Here is a 20,076-nt window from a genome sequence, read left to right on the forward strand (position 1 = left end):
ATTGTCAATTGATTCCTGACAAGCATTCCAACACAATTAATTCAATGGGTAAAAAATAACTTTTCAACACCTGGTGCTAAAAAACCTGGATACCCACATGCAGAAGAATGAAGGTGTACCCATGCTTATACCATATATAAAAGTTAATTCAAAATAGAGTATGGACTAAATGTAAGACCTAACCTGAAAACTTACCAAAAAAACAGGAATAACTTTTGATGATCCTGAGGTAGGCAAAACTTTCCTATATACACACCCCGAAGCCATAACAAACAAAAGAAAAAAACAGATAAACTGGATTTCATCAAAATAAAAACCTGTGCTCCAGACTATACTATTAAGGAAGTGAGAAAGACAATTCACAGAATGGGAAAAAAATACTTGTAACTCACATGTCTGATAAAGGACTTGCATCCTGAATATATAAAGAGCTCTTACAACTCAATAATAAAAAGATAAATAACTCAATAATAAAAAGATAAATAACCCAATTAAAAAATGGACAAAGAATCTGAAAAGACATTTCTCCAGAAAAGATACATAAATGGGCAATAAGCACATGAAAATAGGCACCATACCATTTGTCAAAAGGGAGATAGGATCAAAATCACAATGAGATATCATTTTATACTCACTAGAATTGTAGAATGGCTAAATAGTAATGAGAATCATAATAATAATGGGAAGGAAGAGGAGGAGGCAATGATGATCTGTTCTAACCAATGTTGCCAAAGCTGGCAAGGATGTGGGTGGGAATGAAAATGCTAATGGAAATCTAAACTGGGTCAGTTTGGCTGTTTCTCAAAATGTTAAACACAGCGTTACCACATGACTCAGCAATTCCACTCTTAGATATATCCCCAAGAGAAAGGAAAACACATAGCCACTCAAAAACTTGTCCATGACTATTTTTAGCAGCATTACTCATCATAGCCAATGAGAGGGAACAGCCCAAATGCCTATCAACTGTTGAATGGATAAATCAAACGTAGAATATCTATACGATGGAATGAAGTCCTGACATGCGCTACAATATGAATGACCTCAAAACAATTATGCGAAGTTTAAGAAGCCAGCCACAAAAGATCACATATCAGAAGACTTTATAGGATGTGTCCAAAATAAGCGCGTCTGTGAGATGCAAAGTAGATTAGCTGTCGCCCGGGGCTGCGGTGAAAGGGAAATGGGCACAGGTGGAATCCAGAGGGACTTCTCACGGTCATGAGGTTTTCTGTGGGTTAATGAAATCTTCTGAATTCACGGTGATGGTTCCACAGGTCTGTATATATCCTAAACACCATCAAATTGTACACTTGGAATGGGTCACTTGTAGAAAATGTGAATTACATCTCAAAAAAGTTTCAAAATCTAGGCAAGGCGACAGGTAAGGGAGTTCGTTTGTTACTACTCAACAGCCATAGCTTCAAAGAAAACACAATCAGTTGCTTGGTCACATGAGGTATCGTCCAGAAAGTGTGTAGAATCACCGTGCTTTGGAAAAGTCTATGCCAGTTGGGTGAAATAAAAAAGGATTTACCTGGAGGGTCCTTTCGATCTCTGAGCTTTTATTGGTCCACATTTGCCCCATTGGGCATTAACGCCTTCTACTTCAGGATGTATTTACAGAGTACCCGTGGGAAAGGCAGGCCATACACTTAGCACTGCAGGGCTTCATACTGACTTGGAGGTGAGAAGACGAGCCATAGCCTCCTTGGGTCCAGACAAGCTGAGACCATGGAAGGCTTGAGCCTGCAGAAGCCACTGATGCCGCTGCAGCCAAAGACGGTAGAGAAGCTGCCGAACGTCTTAGTATTTCCCCCGCCCCCACCCCCATGCCAGAGCCAGGGAGCTGGGAGATGGATGGCTTCCGTTTGAAAGCCCCGCCTACCACGCTGGAGCGCACCGGGCAAGAACTGGAGGGTGGGCTGCGGGTCCTCACAGGAGACAATGCGTCCCTGCTCAACCCTGTTTGGGAAAGCTGAGCTCAAAGCGCGCAGCAAAGGTTTGAGCTTTCTAGCTTCCTAAGACTATAATCCATCTACTGGATGAGAAGCTGGTATCTGCTCGTGCGCTGACTCAAGGGCATCTGCCCGAGAAGACCGATCTGACGTGGGACCAGTGGAACAAGCAAGGTTATGGTAGCCAGAGCAAGTAAGTGGTTGAGACCCATGCAGATGGAGCCAAGGAAATCCCGGATGGGGTGGGGTGGGGGGAATGATAGAGGGGGGGTTGGACGGATAAGAGGGAGGGGGCAGAGGTGGTGGGACTTAAATTGGGGTCTAGTTAAAAAAAAAAAAAAGCCTCTCTGGTCCATTTATTCCTTAGCATAATGTAGGTGACTTGCAGGTTCTAACCCCTGATTACGTGTCCAGCTCCACTTACCCAAATTGNATAACTCAATAATAAAAAGATAAATAACCCAATTAAAAAATGGACAAAGAATCTGAAAAGACATTTCTCCAGAAAAGATACATAAATGGGCAATAAGCACATGAAAATAGGCACCATACCATTTGTCAAAAGGGAGATAGGATCAAAATCACAATGAGATATCATTTTATACTCACTAGAATTGTAGAATGGCTAAATAGTAATGAGAATCATAATAATAATGGGAAGGAAGAGGAGGAGGCAATGATGATCTGTTCTAACCAATGTTGCCAAAGCTGGCAAGGATGTGGGTGGGAATGAAAATGCTAATGGAAATCTAAACTGGGTCAGTTTGGCTGTTTCTCAAAATGTTAAACACAGCGTTACCACATGACTCAGCAATTCCACTCTTAGATATATCCCCAAGAGAAAGGAAAACACATAGCCACTCAAAAACTTGTCCATGACTATTTTTAGCAGCATTACTCATCATAGCCAATGAGAGGGAACAGCCCAAATGCCTATCAACTGTTGAATGGATAAATCAAACGTAGAATATCTATACGATGGAATGAAGTCCTGACATGCGCTACAATATGAATGACCTCAAAACAATTATGCGAAGTTTAAGAAGCCAGCCACAAAAGATCACATATCAGAAGACTTTATAGGATGTGTCCAAAATAAGCGCGTCTGTGAGATGCAAAGTAGATTAGCTGTCGCCCGGGGCTGCGGTGAAAGGGAAATGGGCACAGGTGGAATCCAGAGGGACTTCTCACGGTCATGAGGTTTTCTGTGGGTTAATGAAATCTTCTGAATTCACGGTGATGGTTCCACAGGTCTGTATATATCCTAAACACCATCAAATTGTACACTTGGAATGGGTCACTTGTAGAAAATGTGAATTACATCTCAAAAAAGTTTCAAAATCTAGGCAAGGCAACAGGGAAGGGAGTTCGTTTGTTACTACTCAACAGCCATAGCTTCAAAGAAAACACAATCAGTTGCTTGGTCACATGAGGTATCGTCCAGAAAGTGTGTAGAATCACCGTGCTTTGGAAAAGTCTATGCCAGTTGGGTGAAATAAAAAAGGATTTACCTGGAGGGTCCTTTCGATCTCTGAGCTTTTATTGGTCCACATTTGCCCCATTGGGCATTAACGCCTTCTACTTCAGGATGTATTTACAGAGTACCCGTGGGAAAGGCAGGCCATACACTTAGCACTGCAGGGCTTCATACTGACTTGGAGGTGAGAAGACGAGCCATAGCCTCCTTGGGTCCAGACAAGCTGAGACCATGGAAGGCTTGAGCCTGCAGAAGCCACTGATGCCGCTGCAGCCAAAGACGGTAGAGAAGCTGCCGAACGTCTTAGTATTTCCCCCGCCCCCACCCCCATGCCAGAGCCAGGGAGCTGGGAGATGGATGGCTTCCGTTTGAAAGCCCCGCCTACCACGCTGGAGCGCACCGGGCAAGAACTGGAGGGTGGGCTGCGGGTCCTCACAGGAGACAATGCGTCCCTGCTCAACCCTGTTTGGGAAAGCTGAGCTCAAAGCGCGCAGCAAAGGTTTGAGCTTTCTAGCTTCCTAAGACTATAATCCATCTACTGGATGAGAAGCTGGTATCTGCTCGTGCGCTGACTCAAGGGCATCTGCCCGAGAAGACCGATCTGACGTGGGACCAGTGGAACAAGCAAGGTTATGGTAGCCAGAGCAAGTAAGTGGTTGAGACCCATGCAGATGGAGCCAAGGAAATCCCGGATGGGGTGGGGTGGGGGGAATGATAGAGGGGGGGTTGGACGGATAAGAGGGAGGGGGCAGAGGTGGTGGGACTTAAATTGGGGTCTAGTTAAAAAAAAAAAAAAAGCCTCTCTGGTCCATTTATTCCTTAGCATAATGTAGGTGACTTGCAGGTTCTAACCCCTGATTACGTGTCCAGCTCCACTTACCCAAATTGCTTACAGTTCCTTGGAGACAAAACCTGACACTCTCCTTTCAAACCTGCATCATTGTAAATGCCCCTTCACTGGCATACCTCGGCTCTACATCCCATCGCTGCCCTTCATCTGAATGATGCATTCTGGCCCTTTAGGGTTCAAGCCAGGAGCATCTCACTCCCTTTTACTCTCCAAGAGGGTTTCTCTTGGGACTTACGTTAACCTGTCTCCTCCCACCAGATGAGGAGCTCATCAGAACGAGCACTTCCGTGTTTATCTTTGAGTTTGAGGCGCCCAGCGCCTTATCTGGCACGAAGGGGCTGTGCTTGATTGACAGCGGTTGCAATCCTTGTTGAAATGCAAAGTGTTGGGCGCCTGGGTGGCTCAGTCCCTTAAGCATCTGCCTTCGGCTAAGGTCATGATCCCAGGGTCCCATCGGGCTCCCTGCTCAGCAGGGAGTCTGCTTCTCCATCTGCACCTGCTCCTGTGCTCTCTCTCTCTCAATTAAATAAATAAAATCCGAAAAAAACAACAAAAAACCCAACAACAAAGAAATGAAAAGTGTTTCCCACTAACCTCAGTTATTCCACAATCTGATTTTCTCAATAAGGAAAAACTAAACTCTTTCTTGGAAGTTCCAGAGCAAACTCATGGCTTTCTGAAAGTCAAAACTAAGGAAGACAATGCTAAGAAGTCTCTGGAAAAGCTGCATGTTGAGAAGGCTTCTTTGTGAAGCAGGACCATGGGGTGGCGAAGAACACACGGCCTAGAGCTACATGATTTGCTTCCAAATCCCCGCTCTCCTATTTACTGGCTTGGAAAAGTGACCTTGGAAAAGTGACTTAAAGCTTTTGTGCCTTGGTTTCCCCATTTGTAATGTAAAGAGAATAATAAAGATAAAAGCGTTTGGGCCTTAGGTGAGCAGATATTCATACAGTGCTTAGCACAGTGCCTGGCACTACGAAGCACTAAGTAAGCCCTGGTTAAGGAAAGAGGGAGGAAGGAATGGGGAGAAGGAGGGCATTCTTCATTCAACAAACATGATGAATTTGCGGTCATATGTCCTGAGGATAACAGGAAGGAAGAGATACTATCTCAGGAAGAGAATGTGATGTTTCAAGAACACATTTTGCATGGAGCAGGTTTCCCTGACTAGAACTGAGAGGATGCGGGCACTTAGGAAGGATCCCAGCAATTGACAAGGAGACTTTTAGTTACATCCTCATTGTTCAGTTGAAGCAAATTCTTTCTTATGTGTCTACATTGTAACAAGATCCACCTGATAATTTTCGGTTTATTTGACTCCTTGAGAAAGATCAGTTGAGAAGGTTTCAGGGCCCTGCAGGGAGCTGGACACTTACCCATTCATTGCCATACATAGAATTTTTTTTTTTTTTTGAGACAGAAGAGAGAGAGAGCAGGGGAGGGGCAGAGAGGGAGAGAAAGAATCCTAAGCAGGCTCCACACACAGCGTAGAGCCCGATACAGGGCTTGATTTCACGACCCTGAGATCATGACCTGAGCCGAAATCAAGCGTCAGATGCTTAACCAACAGAACCACCCAGGCACCCCTGCATAGAAAGAGATTTTAAAAGTAAAGGGAAAAGGACCAGCTTTCGCCTGCAAGACAGAGAACTAAAGGACTTATTCTGGAATTTTAGGCCAGCAGCAAGCTACTGAATGATCTAATTTTTGGTCTAATTATCCAGATAACTGTATAGGCAGTAGAAACCTGGTCTGCCCTGACCTTCCGTGCCTGGTCCCAAGAATCCTTGTCCTCTGCTCTTGGAAACCCATCTACTCATAACAGTCCAGTGGTGGGGGAAGGAATGACCTGTTGTCCTCTCCCCCAGTGGATCCCTTATAATTTAAGTGACCATATCCTGTCCACCCTCATGGGACTAATTAAGGGTGGTGCACCCCACAGAGGGATCACCCATACCCCAGGGCTCCAGCTGTGCCTAGCTGGAAGCAGAGTTTTGGGGGTTTGGTCTTCTTCCATTTTGACCCTCAATTTTGTTTCCCAAAGGCAACTTTCATCTTAAGAGAAGCTCCAAAAGAAACAAGGGTAAAACTGACACCATGCTCTGTGCCTGCATGTGATGAGTTGGAAAGTCCTCCCTCTCCAAGAACAGTTTTAAACAAAGTGATCAGCATCTCTTTTCTTCCTTCCCAGGGCATCTGCTGGAAATTGACTTTACCGGAATGTATTTGTGTAGCACTTCTGGAACTCAAAGGATATGCTGCTTGCCCCTGAGTGCTTGTCACTTTCTCATGGCTAAACTTTTTTTTTTTTTTTCCAGGAAGAAGAAGAACAAGAAATCAGTGATAGAGAACTGGTCAGTGCTGTCCAGAAACATGATTTGCTTTCCAAACCCACAGCTAGCAATTAAGCTGGATGGCCTTGGATGGAGTTCTGGCACGTCATACCCCTAAATTGAAAGGCTGCATCCCACACTGGAGTGAAGTCAAGAGCTTTGACCCTGCTTTCAGGACAGGAGAGAGGAGATCTGTTCCTGCTCCCCAAAGTCAACCTTCTACTGCTCAGAGAAACAGAGGGGGCTGCTCGATTGTTTAATCAACTCTGGGAGATTCCCAAACATGATTCCCTCTTGGGAGCTACAAGACCAGACCTGTCTCGGGGATATTTACCTAATGCTCAGCTCAGGTATAAGAGAAAGGCTCTTACAGGGAAGTAGCTTTTTGATCATTGAAGCAACTTGGATGGGATTATGTCTTTTTTTAAATTTATATTGTTTTATTGAGATATAATTCGTGTTTAGCATTATACTATTTTCAGGTGTAAACGGAGGGATTGATATTTGTACATATTGCAAAATGAGCACCACAATAAGTCTAGTTAGTATCCATCAGCACACATAATTACAAATTTCTTTCTTGTGATGATAATTTTTAAGATTTACTCTCTTTGCAACTTTCAAATTACAGTACAGTCTTATTAATTATAGTCACCATGCTGTACATGACATCCCCGGGACTTACTTATTTTATAACTAGAAGTTTGTACCTTTTGACCACCTGCCCCCATTTTGCCCACCCCGTACCCCCTACCTCTAGCAACCACAATCTATTCTCTGTGTGTTTGAGTTCATGTTTTTGTTTTAGATTTTATATAGACAAGTGAGATTATATGGTATTTATCTTTCTCTGTCTGTTATTTCACTTGGCATGATGTCCTCAACGTCCATCCACATTATCACAAATGGCAAGATTTACTTCTTTTCTATAACTGAATAATGTATTCCTGTGTGTGTGTGTGTGTGTGTGTGTGTGTGGACACTACATTTATCCATCCACATATTGATGGACACTTAGGTGTGCAAGATATATGGTTTGCATATATCTTTTTGAGTCAGTATTTTCATTTCTTTCATATAAATACCGAGAAACGGAATTGCTGGATCATATGGTAGTTTTATTTTTAATTTTTAAAGGAATCCCCATACTGTGTTTTCTGTAGTGGCTGCACCAATTTACATTCCCACCATCAGTGCAGACAAGTTCCTTTTTTTCCATGTCTTTGCCAACACTTGTTATTTCTTGTCTTTCTGACAATAGTCATTCTAACAGGTGAGAGGTGATATCTCATTGTGGTTTTGATTTGCATTCCCCTGGTGATGAGTGACGTTGAACATCTTTTCATATACCTGTTGGTCATCTATGTGTCTTCTTTGGGAACATGTCTATTTGGATCCTCTGCCTATTTTTTTCATTGCATCATTTAGGTGTTTTTTGCTATATAATTGTATAGGTTCTCTCTATATTTTGGATCTTAACCCCTTATCAGATAGATGTTTTGCAAATATTTTCTCCCATTCAGTAAGTTGTCTTTTCATTTTGTTGGTGGTTTCCTTTGCTGTGCAGAAGATTTTTATTTTGATATCCCACTTATTTGTTTTTGTTTTTGTTGCCTTCGCTTCTGGTGTCAAATCCAAAATATCATCACCAAGACTGATGTCAAGCAGGTTACCACCTGTTTTCTTCTAGAAGTTTTATGGTGTCAACGTTTACAATCACGTCTTTAATCCATTTGGGATCATGTTTTAATGTAGTCAAATGAATTTGTGCGCATGATTCTTAGTCCAAGGTCATTACAGAGCTGCCCAGGTAAGAGAGATTTTAATAAGAGTTAGGATATTCTCTGTGAGAGACAGAAAAGGACTCCTGGGACACAAGAAAGAAAAGGCGGAGGTGAATTCAGGGGCCCAAACGTTGTCTCCACCTTCTCCCCACTTATGTTCTGGCCTAACCAATGTTGAATTTGGTTTGAGAACTCAGGACACGCAAGGTTTGTAAATCCCTTAAGGAAGTCATGCATTGTCAGTGCAATTCAGTGTCAGCTCTGAGGACCAAGGCTAGTGGGATGCCAAGAACCGTGCTATTTTGTCAGGTCCTACTCTCTACTCTGACAGGAATCTCACTGCATGGAGAAAGTGACTGGGTTCTGTGATTGATAGACAGCTAGAAAGCTGGGGAAATCAGCCACACATATGCTGCACCTGCTTCTTCTGGGACAGCCAACTTCACTCCATTGAGTTCCGTGTGTGTGTGTGTGTGTGTGTGTGTCGCAAAAGAAAAAGGCTGGGGATGTGATCTTTTCACACCAATTAAGCCCACTTGTCATGGAGTACCCATATCTACACACTCAGAGTGGATCCCATTTTACTGAGAATTATGCTAAATGATGTGATTCTGATGTGTCTGTGTCCTTTGAGAAATGGCAGTATTCCGTTTACCCAACAAAAGAGAAGGGTCATTTAGTTAATTTTAAGAGGAGGAAAAAAAGGCTTGGGAGAGTAAAAAAGAGCTCCTGTCAGGGGCACCTGGGTGGCTCAGTGGGTTGAGTGGCTGCTTTCAGCTCAGGTCATGATCTCGGGGACCTGGGATCGAGCCCCACATCGGGCTCCCTGCTCAGTGGGGAGTCCACTTCTCTCCGTCTCTGCATCTCCCCTCTGCTTGTGCTCTCTCTCTCTCTCTCTCACTCACGATCAAATAAATAAAATCTTAAAAAAAAAAAAAGCTCCTGTTAGAGTCAGTTGTAAATAGCCCTGGGATTAAGTGGGATGGGTGATGGATTTCTTCATCAGCCATTGCTAAGTAGAGCCCCAGAGCTCAGTTCAATTCAACAGCTATTGACTGAAATACTCTGTCACAGCGGGCGTCATCCAGAACAAGAAGGCAAAAGGAAGGAGGAGTCCAAGATGGCAAAGGAGCAGGAGGCTTAAATTTCGTCTGGTCGCAGGAATGCAGCTAGATAACTATCAGACCATTCTGAACACCTACAAACTCACCTGGAGAATGAAGAAAAGAATAGCAGCAACTCTAAGAACAGAATAGCCACCACTTTCTGCAAGGAACCTAGTTTAAAACAGGAGTTGAGCTCCAGCTCGGCGTTCCAAGATGGCGGAGGAGCAGGAGACCTAAAGTTTGTCTGGTCCCAGGAATTCAGCGAGAGAGCTACCAAACCATTCTGAATACCTATGAATGCAACTGGAGAATGAAGAAAAGAGTAGCAGAAACTCTATGAACAGAAAGGCAACCACTTTCTGCAAGGAGGAGAAAAGATGGAGGAGGAGTAGGCGACCCTTTCTCAGCTGGTCCGAGTCGAGCTGGATATCTACCAGACCATTCTGAACACCCACAGAATCAGCCTGAGACGCAGGAAGATACATCTGGATCTCTACAAATGAACATCTCCAGTGCTGAGTATTGAGGTACGAAGCGGGGAGCTGTGAATCCGAGCACAGATATAGGAAGATAAAGGGAAGGGGGAGGGAGCCTCTGCGCTCAGGCGCCGGGAAGCAATAGCCCCTTGTGCTGGGGAGCGGGCTGGACTCTCAGACCAGCACCCACAAGAGAGCGGACTGAGACAGTGAGCCTGGGAACGCCCGTGTCCAAAAGTCTGAAAACAGGAGCTCCCGACCGCACACTCGAACTAGAGTGAAACCGAGAGCTCAGGAGTGCAAGCGCGACCAGACTGAAAACTGGCGCTCCAGAGCACAGGCGAACCATACTGAAACAGGGAGCTCGGGAGCTCGGGAGCGCGCGTGGGAACCGGGGACAGCGGGCAGTGTTAGAAGCACAAAGGACAGAGACTTACTGGCCCTGGAAGTGAGGGCTGGCACACAGGCTGTGGGGAGCACATCCCGGGTCGCTGCAGGGTTTTTAGCAGCACCAATTGAAACAGAGTTAAAGTGGCCAGAACATCAGTGGAGAACGGTCCGCGATCCCTCTGTTCTGAGACAGAGGCTGAATTTCAGCCGCTGCTGCTCTCTCAGAAGAGGCATAGCAAACCGCCAGGGAAAGCCGCCAGAGAACAAAAGCCCGGAAATACCGGCTCACAGGGTGCCCATCCCCATCCCCCCTCGCAAGGGACACAGAGACTCTACCCAAACAGGGTTTTCTGAGTACCTGCAGGCAGGCCCCTCCCCCAGAAGGCAGGCTGAAAAATCAAGAAGCCCACAACCCGGAGCGCCTGAGTGGCGCAGTCACCAAGCACCTGTCTTCGGATTAGGGTGTGATCACAACGCTCCGTAAGGAGTCCTTCATCGGGCTTCTCCACCGGGAACCTGCTTCTTCCTCTCCCACTCCTCTGCTTGGGTTCCCTTTCTTGCTGACTGTCTCTCTCTCTCTCAAATAAATAAATAAACTCTTTAAGGAAGAAGCCCACATCCCTAAGATCTCTATAAAACAAGGGCGCACGGCCTGGGTCCCAGTCAACACTTGGGCTCTGGACAACCCTGCAATCTCTCTTCATCAGAATGACGAGAAGGAGAAGTCCCCCCCAGCAAAGAAAAGATAATGAGTCTGTGGCCTCTGCCACAGAATTGGCCTCGGCCACAGAATTAATACATATGGATGTATCCCAATTATCAGAAATGGAATTCAGAGCAACAATGGTCAAGATGATGAGTAAACTTGAAAAAAGCATCAGAGAAAGCGTTGCTGAGAATATAGAATCCCTAAGGGCAGAAATGAGAGCGAATCTGACAGAAATTAAAAATTCTATGAGCCAAATGCAGTCAAAACTAGAGGCTCTGACGGCCAGGGTCACCGAGGCAGAGGAACGCGTTAGCGAATTGGAGGATGGGTTAGTAGAAGAAAAAACGAAAATAGAAGCTGGTCTTAAAAAAATCCACGCCCACGAATGTAGATTACGGGAGATTACTGACTCTATGAAACGATCCAATGTCAGAATCATCGGCATCCCTGAAGGGGTGGAGAAAAACAGAGGTCTAGAAGAGATATTTGAACAAATTGTAGCTGAAAACTTCCCTAATCTAGCAAGGGAAACAAGCATTCGTGTCCAAGAGGCAGAGAGGACCCCATCCAAGCTCAACCAGGACAAACCTACGCCACGGCATGTCATAGTGCAATTCGCAAATATTAGATCCAAGGATACAGTATTGAAAGCGGCCAGGGCAAAGAAATTTCTCACGTACCAAGGCAAAGGTATCAGGATTACGTCAGACCTGTCTACAGAGACCTGGAATGAGAGAAAGGCTTGGGGGGGCATTTTTAAAGCTCTTTCAGAGAAAAACATGCAGCCAAGGATCCTTTATCCAGCAAAGCTGTCATTCAGAATTGATGGAGAAATAAAGACGTTCCAAAATCGCCAATCATTAACCAATTTCGTAACCACGAAACCAGCCCTACAGGAGATATTAAGGGGGGCTCTATAAAGGTAAAAAGGCCCCAAGAGTGATACAGAGCAGCAAGTCACAACCGATACAAAGACTTTAAAGAGAAATGGCATCATTAAAATCATATCTGTCAATAATCTCTATCAATCTAAATGGCTTAAACTCTCCCATAAAACGCCACAGGGTTGCAGATTGGATAAAAAGACATGACCCATCCATTTGCTGTCTACAAGAGACTCATTTTGAACCCAAAGATGCATTCAGACTTAGAGTAAGGGGATGGAGTACCATCTTCCACGCAAATGGACCTCAAAAGAAAGCTGGAGTAGCAATTCTCATATCAGATAGACTGGATTTTAAACTAGAGGCCATAGAGAGAGATACAGAAGGGCACTATATTATTCTTAAAGGAAGTATTCAACAAGTGGATATGACAATTATTAATATATATGCCCCCAACAGGGGAGCAGCAAGATACACAAGCCAACTCTTAACCAAAATAAAGAGACATATAGATAAGAACACAGTAATAGTAGGGGACCTCAACACCCCACTATCAGAAATAGACAGAACACCCTGGCAAAAACTAAGCAAAGAATCAAAGGCTTTGAATGCCATACTCGACGAGTTGGACCTCATAGATATATATAGAACACTACACCCCAGAACCAAAGAATACTCATTCTATTCAAATGCCCATGGAACATTCTCAAGAATAGATCATGCTCTGGGACACAAAACAGGTCTCAGCCAATACCAAAAGATTGAAATTATCCCCTGCATATTCTCAGACCACAACGCTCTGAAATTGGAACTCAACCACAAGGAAAAACCTGGAAGAAACTCAAACACTTGGAGGCTAAGAACCATCCTGCTCAAGAATGACTCGATAAACCAGGAAATCAAAAAACAAATTAAACAATTTATGGAGACCAACGAGAATGAATACACAACGGTCCAAAACCTATGGGATACTGCAAAGGCAGTCCTAAGGGGGAAATACATAGCCATCCAAGCCTCACTCAAAAGAATAGAAAAATCTAAAATGCAGTTTCTATATTCTCACCTCAAGAAACTGGAACAGCAACAGAGGGACAGGCCTAACCCACTGACAAGGAAGGAGTTGACCAAGATTAGAGCAGAAATCAATGAATTAGAAACCAGAAGCACAGTAGAGCAGATCAACAGGACTAGAAGCTGGTTCTTTGAGAGAATCCATAAAATTGATAGACCACTGGCAAAACTTGTCCAAAAACAAAGAGAAAGGACTGAGATTATTAAAATTATGACTGAAAAGGGAGAGGTCACGACCAGCACCATTGAAATTGCAAGGATTATTAGAAACTTTTATCAACAGCTATATGCCAAAAAACTAAACAATCTGGAAGAGATGGAGGCCTTCCTGGAAACCTATAAACTACCAAGACTGAAACAGGAAGAAATAGATTTCTTAAATAGGCCAATTAACTATGAAGAAATTGAGTCAGTGATAAACAACCTTCCAAATAATAAAACTCCAGGCCCAGACGGTTTTCCTGGGGAATTCTACCAAACATTCAAAGAAGAAATAATACCTATTCTCCTAAAGCTATTTCAAAAAATAGAAACAGAAGGAAAGCTACCAAACTCATTCTATGAGGCTAATATTACCTTGATCCCCAAACCAGGCAAAGACCCCCTCAAAAAGGAGAATTACAGACCGATTTCTCTAATGAATATGGATGCCAAAATCCTCAACAAGATCCTTGCTAATAGAATCCAACAGTACATTAAAAGGATTATCCATCATGACCAAGTGGGATTCATACCTGGGATGCAAGCATGGTTCAACACTCGCAAATCAATCAATGTGATACATCATATCAACAAGAAAAGACTCAAGAACCATATGATCCTCTCAATTGATGCAGAAAAAGCATTTGACAAAATACAGCATCCTTTCCTGATTAAAACCCTTCAGAGTGTAGGAATAGAGGGTACATTTCTCAATCTCATAAAAGCCATCTATGAAAAGCCTACTGCAAGCATTATTCTCAATGGGGAAAAGCTGGAAGCCTTTCCCTTAAGATCAGGAACACGACAAGGATGCCCACTCTCGCCACTATTATTCAACATAGTACTAGAAGTCCTTGCAACAGCAATCAGAAGACAAAAAGGGATCAAAGGTATCCAAATCGGCAAAGAAGAAGTCAAACTGTCTCTCTTTGCAGATGACATGATACTCTATATGGAAAACCCAAAGGAATCCACTCCCAAACTATTAGAAGTTATAGAACAATTCAGTAAGGTGGCAGGATACAAAATCAATGCCCAGAAATCAGTTGCATTTCTATACACGAATAACGAGACTGAAGAAAGAGAAATTAGGGAATCCATCCCATTTACAATAACACCAAAAACCATACGTTACCTTGGAATTAACTTAACCAGAGACGTAAAGGACCTATATCCTAGAAACTATAGATCACTTTTGAAAGATATTGAGGAAGACATAAAAAGATGGAAAAATATTCCATGCTCATGGATTGGAAGAATTAACATAGTTAAAATGTCCATACTACCCAGAGCAATCTACACTTTCAATGCTATCCCGATCAAAATACCGAGGACATTTTTCAAAGAACTGGAACAAATAGTCCTTAAATTTGTATGGAACCAGAAAAGGCCCCGAATCTCCAAGGAACTGTTGAAAAGGAAAAACAAAGCTGGGGGCATCACAATGCCGGATTTCGAGCTGTACTACAAAGCTGTGATCACAAAGACAGCATGGTACTGGCACAAAAACAGACACATCGACCAATGGAACAGAATAGAGAACCCAGAAATGGACCCTCGGCTCTTTGGGCAACTAATCTTTGATAAAGCAGGAAAAAACATCCGGTGGAAAAAAGACAGTCTCTTCAATAAATGGTGCTGGGAAAATTGGACAGCTACATGCAAAAGAATGAAACTTGACCACTCTCTCACACCATACACAAAAATAAACTCCAAATGGATGAAAGACCTCAATGTGAGACAGGAATCCATCAAAATTCTAGAGGAGAACATAGGCAACAACTTCTATGACATCGGCCAGAGCAACCTTTTTCACGACACATCGCCAAAGGCAAGAGAAATAAAAGATAAAATGAACTTATGGGACTTTATCAGGATAAAGAGCTTCTGCACAGCCAAGGAAACAGTCAAAAAAACTAAGAGACAGCCCACGGAATGGGAGAATATATTTGCAAAGGACACCACAGATAAAGGACTGGTATCCAAGATCTACAAAGAACTTCTCAAACTCAATACACGAGAAACAAATAAACAAATCATAAAATGGGCAGAAGATATGAACAGACACTTTTCCAATGAAGACATACAAATGGCTAACAGACACATGAAAAAATGTTCAAAATCATTAGCCATCAGGGAAATTCAAATCAAAACCACACTGAGATACCACCTTACGCCAGTTAGAATGGCAAAGATAGACAAGGCAAGAAACAACAATTGTTGGAGAGGATGTGGAGAAAGGGGATCCCTCCTACATTGTTGGTGGGAATGCAAGTTGGTACAGCCACTCTGGAAAACAGTGTGGAGGTCCCTTAAAAAGTTAAAAATTGAACTACCCTATGACCCAGCCATTGCACTACTGGGTGTTTACCCCAAAGATACAGACGTAGTAAAGAGAAGGGCCATATGCACCCCAATGTTCATAGCTGCATTGTCCACAATAGCCAAATCATGGAAGGAGCCGAGATGCCCTTCAACAGATGACTGGATTAAGAAGCTGTGGTCCATATATACAATGGAATATTACTCAGCTATCAGAAAGAACGAATTCTCAACATTTGCTGCAACATGGACGGCACTGGAGGAGATAATGCTAAGTGAAATAAGTCAAGCAGAGAAAGACAATTATCATATGATTTCTCTCATCTATGGAACATAAGAACTAGGATGATCGGTAGGGGAACAAAGGGATAAAGAAAGGGGGGGTAATCAGAAGGGGCAATGAAGCATGAGAGAGTATGGACTATGAGAAACAAACTGAGGACTTTAGAGGGGAGCGGGGTGGGGGAATGGGATAAACTGGTGATGGGTGGTAAGGAGGGCACGTATTGCATGGTGCAACTGGGTGTTATACGCAACTAATGGAGCATCGAACTTTACATCGGAATCCGGGGATGTACTGTAAGGTGACTAACATAATATAATAAAAAATTTTTTTAAAAATAAAAATAAAAATAAAAAAATAGAAAAAAAAAGAAGGCAAAAGGAAGAAGTCATAGAGGAGAAATGAGATGAAAGAACATGGAGGGAAATCACAACTCTTTCCACCAAAAAAGAACTGTTTCGGTATTATTTTCTTTAACTCCGAAAACCATGACAATTTCAAATGGCAAACCCTGAGGTGAGGACTCTGAGATATTAAGAAGGAGAACAGAAGTGTTTGTCTCATATTAGGACAATTCAGGCTTTGCTTCAGTAGTCAATAATCCTGGAACATCAGTGGCTCAACATAACAAGTTCATGTCCCACTCACATTACGGCTCCGTGGGGGTTGGGAAGCCCTTCGTAATCAAGCATCACTGCCATCTCAGGTGTGCAGACTCCAGAGTCACATGGCAGGGGACAAAGTGTGGAAACATCATTCCTGCACTTATTTGCCTCTGTCCAGAAATCACATATCATTGCCATTCCTCTTCTAGAAAAAAATTGTCATGTGTCCTCCACCAACTGCAAAGGAGGCTGGGAAAAGTGACCATCCTGTATGTTGGAACAGATGGAATGATCTTGGAGAACAAATAGCAGTGTCTACTACTTAGCTCTAATTAGACTCGAGGTGCAATTCTGTAAGTGACCATCCATCCACAGCTTGAGGGCGATTTGTAAATACCTTCCTGGGGGGTCCGAGCAGGAGATGTGAAGAGGCTCTGTGGGAGGTCTCAAGGCAGGGGTGGAGAGGAAGAAAGCCATTTCCTGCAGGTATCTCAGTTAGTGCAACCTGTTCAATGATCCACTTACAGTTGGAGAAGCTCGTGAGAAACTTCTAGTCATGAAAAGGGCCGGATTAGAAAGGTAAGACGAGCCAGTATGTGATATTTAAATATGCAAAATTATGGTCAGAAACTTGCCTTTGTGTAACTGATTTTGAAGAGGGTCCCAAAACTTCCCCAGCATGGGTGCAATGAGATGTTCCATGGGGCTCTTCCAGTTGACTTTGCATTTTGGTTGACATCACAAAATTAAGGACTGTGAGTGACAAGGGTCCTCCTGGTCCATCCAGGGGTATTAGACAATACGCCTGCAGGACTTCCCGAGGGCAGCCAAATTGCCAAATCGCAACCCCTGGCAACCAAGCGGAGAGGTACTTCAGCTCCACCACCAGAGAGAGAGCTCTAAGAGAACAACCCAGAGCTGGGGCTTGCCTGTCAGCGGGAGGACTGACATTTGACATTTCCCCCCCACCCCTAGCTGAAGGCGAGCAGAGCTGAAGAATTATCATTCCCACAGCATCCTTGGGGTTTGGATGTACAAGGGTTAAAAAAAAAATCTTGGGAGAATGTGACATTTCTCCTTTGGGGTTCAAAGATCAGACTGGTGCCTGACCCTCAGCAGAATATCACTGGCAGTGGGAGGTGAGCTGGGACAATTGCAGTGGTGGAGAAAGTGGGCAACGGATTGCTTGGGAGCCGGGTGAATCACACTGAAAGAATCGGCCATGAGGGGCTTCACTGCACGGGGCAGGAGATGAGGGGGTCCAGAGAGGGCATCACGGGCAGCAGGCGCATCCCAAGCAGTGGGGGTCCCGGTGGGGCCGCAGGGGAGGGAAGGTTGTCCCCCAGATTCACCAGAATGTGTCAGCCAGAAGGAGCTCATGCTTTGGCATTCGGTGGAAGAAAGGGCACTCCACCAGACGGAGAGAATTTCAAAGAACCCCATCTGAGTTAAGATTTGTCCTCCTCCTGTTACTCCCTCCTCCTGCTAAACCCAATAGGAAAAAGGCAGAAGCAGACAGGAGGACGCAGAACAAGGAGGAAAAAGTAGACCTCATTCCCCTGCCCCACTGCCAGTCTACAGACTGACAGGTTGGGTCTAAACTAGGGTAAGGGAAGAAGTTTAAGATGGATTTGAAATTCAAGTTTTGATATGAGATGGGACTAGACAAAAACTTTTTATTTTAAAATTAAATCCAATAAAATTAAAATAACAGAATAAAATGAAATTAAAATCAAGTATAATAAAAGACAGCCATGTAAGGGGTAACAACATGTAGGTTCACATCATCACCATGACAATCAGGCTCTCTCTCTTGGTGTGTCCCTTTGTCACACCCTCCATCCTTTCTAACCCCTGGAAACTACAGATCTGTCCTCGGCCACAGTTTTGCCTTTTTTAAACATATCATATCAATGAAAAAATTTTATCTTTTGAGATCAGTTTTTTTGCTCGGCATGATGTTTTGAGATTCGTCCGAGGTATTGTGTCTCACTAGTGAACGCTTTTTTATGGCTGAGAAGTATTTAGTTTTTTGCATGTACAACTATTTACTTACCGATTTGGCCTGCGCCAGTTATCCCTGTATTACCTGTCAGTCCCGAGTTTACCATTCCGTATCTGCTCTGCTTACCGAACTAGGTAAGGATTTCGGAGCATGTCCTTTCCAGTGGGTGCAATGTTAAGCTCTGTCAGTAGAGGGAGCTGGAGGGGCACTGCAGAGTGTCTTCCTGGTTCCAGCCGCTGCCTGTTGTGTTTTTCTTGCTCCTGTGGCAACAGCGTTCAGCCCTGTGGGTGTGTGAGACATCCGCGGGGCCTATGCAAGCCATGCACCTAGAGTAAGCAGTCTCTCAGTGACCTTGACGTCCTGGCCCGAGTCCCGTGGCCACCTTGCCACAGCCTCCTGCCATGGACACGGCGCCCCAAGCCTCATGCCCACGGTGGCACTCCACCTGCCCCTGTGCACCCCCACATCAGTTGCAACTCTCCTGCACACCCAGGCTTTGTTCCCTGAAGCTCCCTCAGTGCGGACACCCTGTGTTCCAGACCTCATTTCCCCAGCCAAGTCCTGATCCCAGAGGTCTGCTTGCTGCCACCAGCAACCGTGGGCCAGCTCTGACACAGGCAACCAAGAGAACTTCGCCGTTCCCTGCGCACTAGCACACCTTCTCTAACAACATCTGAGCCCCAGACGGAGGAGGGCTCCCTTCCAAGTTTGTCTTCCCACCCTGTTTCGGCCCTAAGGTACTCAGGAGTTCTATTCACGTTTTTAAAGATACTCTTATAGCCAAATAATTCTATATATTAAAATTTCCCTTTTAAAATTACTGTGCGGTTTCTGCCTTCCAACTGGACCCAAACTGATAGACTAGTTGAAGGTCATTGAGTTTTTTCCAGATACTGATGATGTGAATAGAACTGCCATAAACAGGATTTTGTGCGTGTGAACATACGTGTTTATATCTCTGGCATAGGTTTTCTAGGAATGGCATTTCTGGGGTATATAGTTAAGTGGCTATTTCACTTTATAAGGAATTGTCAAGACTTTTTGCCGAGTGACTGCACCATTTTTCATTCTCACCAGGAGTGCATAGGAGTTCCCATTGCTCCACATCAGCACCTGAGTTTGGTATGGTCAGATTTATTGTGCTTGCTTGATTTCTTTGTCTTTCTTTTTCCTTCCTTCCTTCCTTCCTTCCTTCCTTCCTTCCTTCCTTCCTTCCTTCCTTTTTCTTTTTTCTCCTTCCTTCCTTCTTCTTTCTCTTTCTTTCTCCTTCCTTCTTATTTCTTTCCCTTTTTCTTGTTTTTTTAGTCATTTTAGTTTGTCATTTTATTTTGCATTTTCCTAATAGAGGATGTTGCACTCTTTTTCGTGTGCTTATTTGCCACCTGTGCTTCCTTTTCAGGGAATTATCTAAGTTTTTTGCTTCTTTTTTAATTGAGTAGTTTGCATTTTTAGTATTGAATTTAGAGAGATATTTATATATTCTAGATCCAAGTCCTTCAGTAATTATGTGATTTTCAAATATTTTCTACAGTTTAAAGCTAGTGTTCTTATTCTTTTAATAGCATTTTTCTCACAACAAAAGTTCTTAATTTTGTCAAAGTCCAATTTATCAATCTTTT

General features: G+C 43.7%; 1 protein-coding gene across 8 annotated transcripts in view; it reads right to left on the reverse strand.

The window, feature by feature from the left end:
- SLC9A4 (solute carrier family 9 member A4) overlaps positions 1–20,076 on the reverse strand; it is a 92,348-nt gene that overhangs the window by 70,549 nt on the left and 1,723 nt on the right. For 3 of the 8 annotated variants that reach the window (XM_034658944.1, XM_034658942.1, XM_034658941.1), the window contains exons 2-3: positions 18,584–18,783; positions 16,850–17,301 (exon numbers count right to left, since the gene is read on the reverse strand). Coding sequence is in view for 1 of the 8 variants with exons in the window: in XM_034658943.1 (XP_034514834.1) it covers positions 17,088–17,154 (67 nt within the window). In the remaining 7 variants the exon portion in view is untranslated. Of the gene's footprint in view, positions 1–16,495; positions 17,302–18,583; positions 18,784–20,076 lie in introns of all 8 variants that reach the window. The other 5 variants (XM_034658940.1, XM_034658939.1, XM_034658945.1 and 2 more) reach the window with 3 other exon arrangements.

This window comes from Ailuropoda melanoleuca, chromosome 4 (genome assembly GCF_002007445.2).
Source record: "Ailuropoda melanoleuca isolate Jingjing chromosome 4, ASM200744v2, whole genome shotgun sequence".
Taxonomy (NCBI): domain Eukaryota; kingdom Metazoa; phylum Chordata; class Mammalia; order Carnivora; family Ursidae; genus Ailuropoda; species Ailuropoda melanoleuca.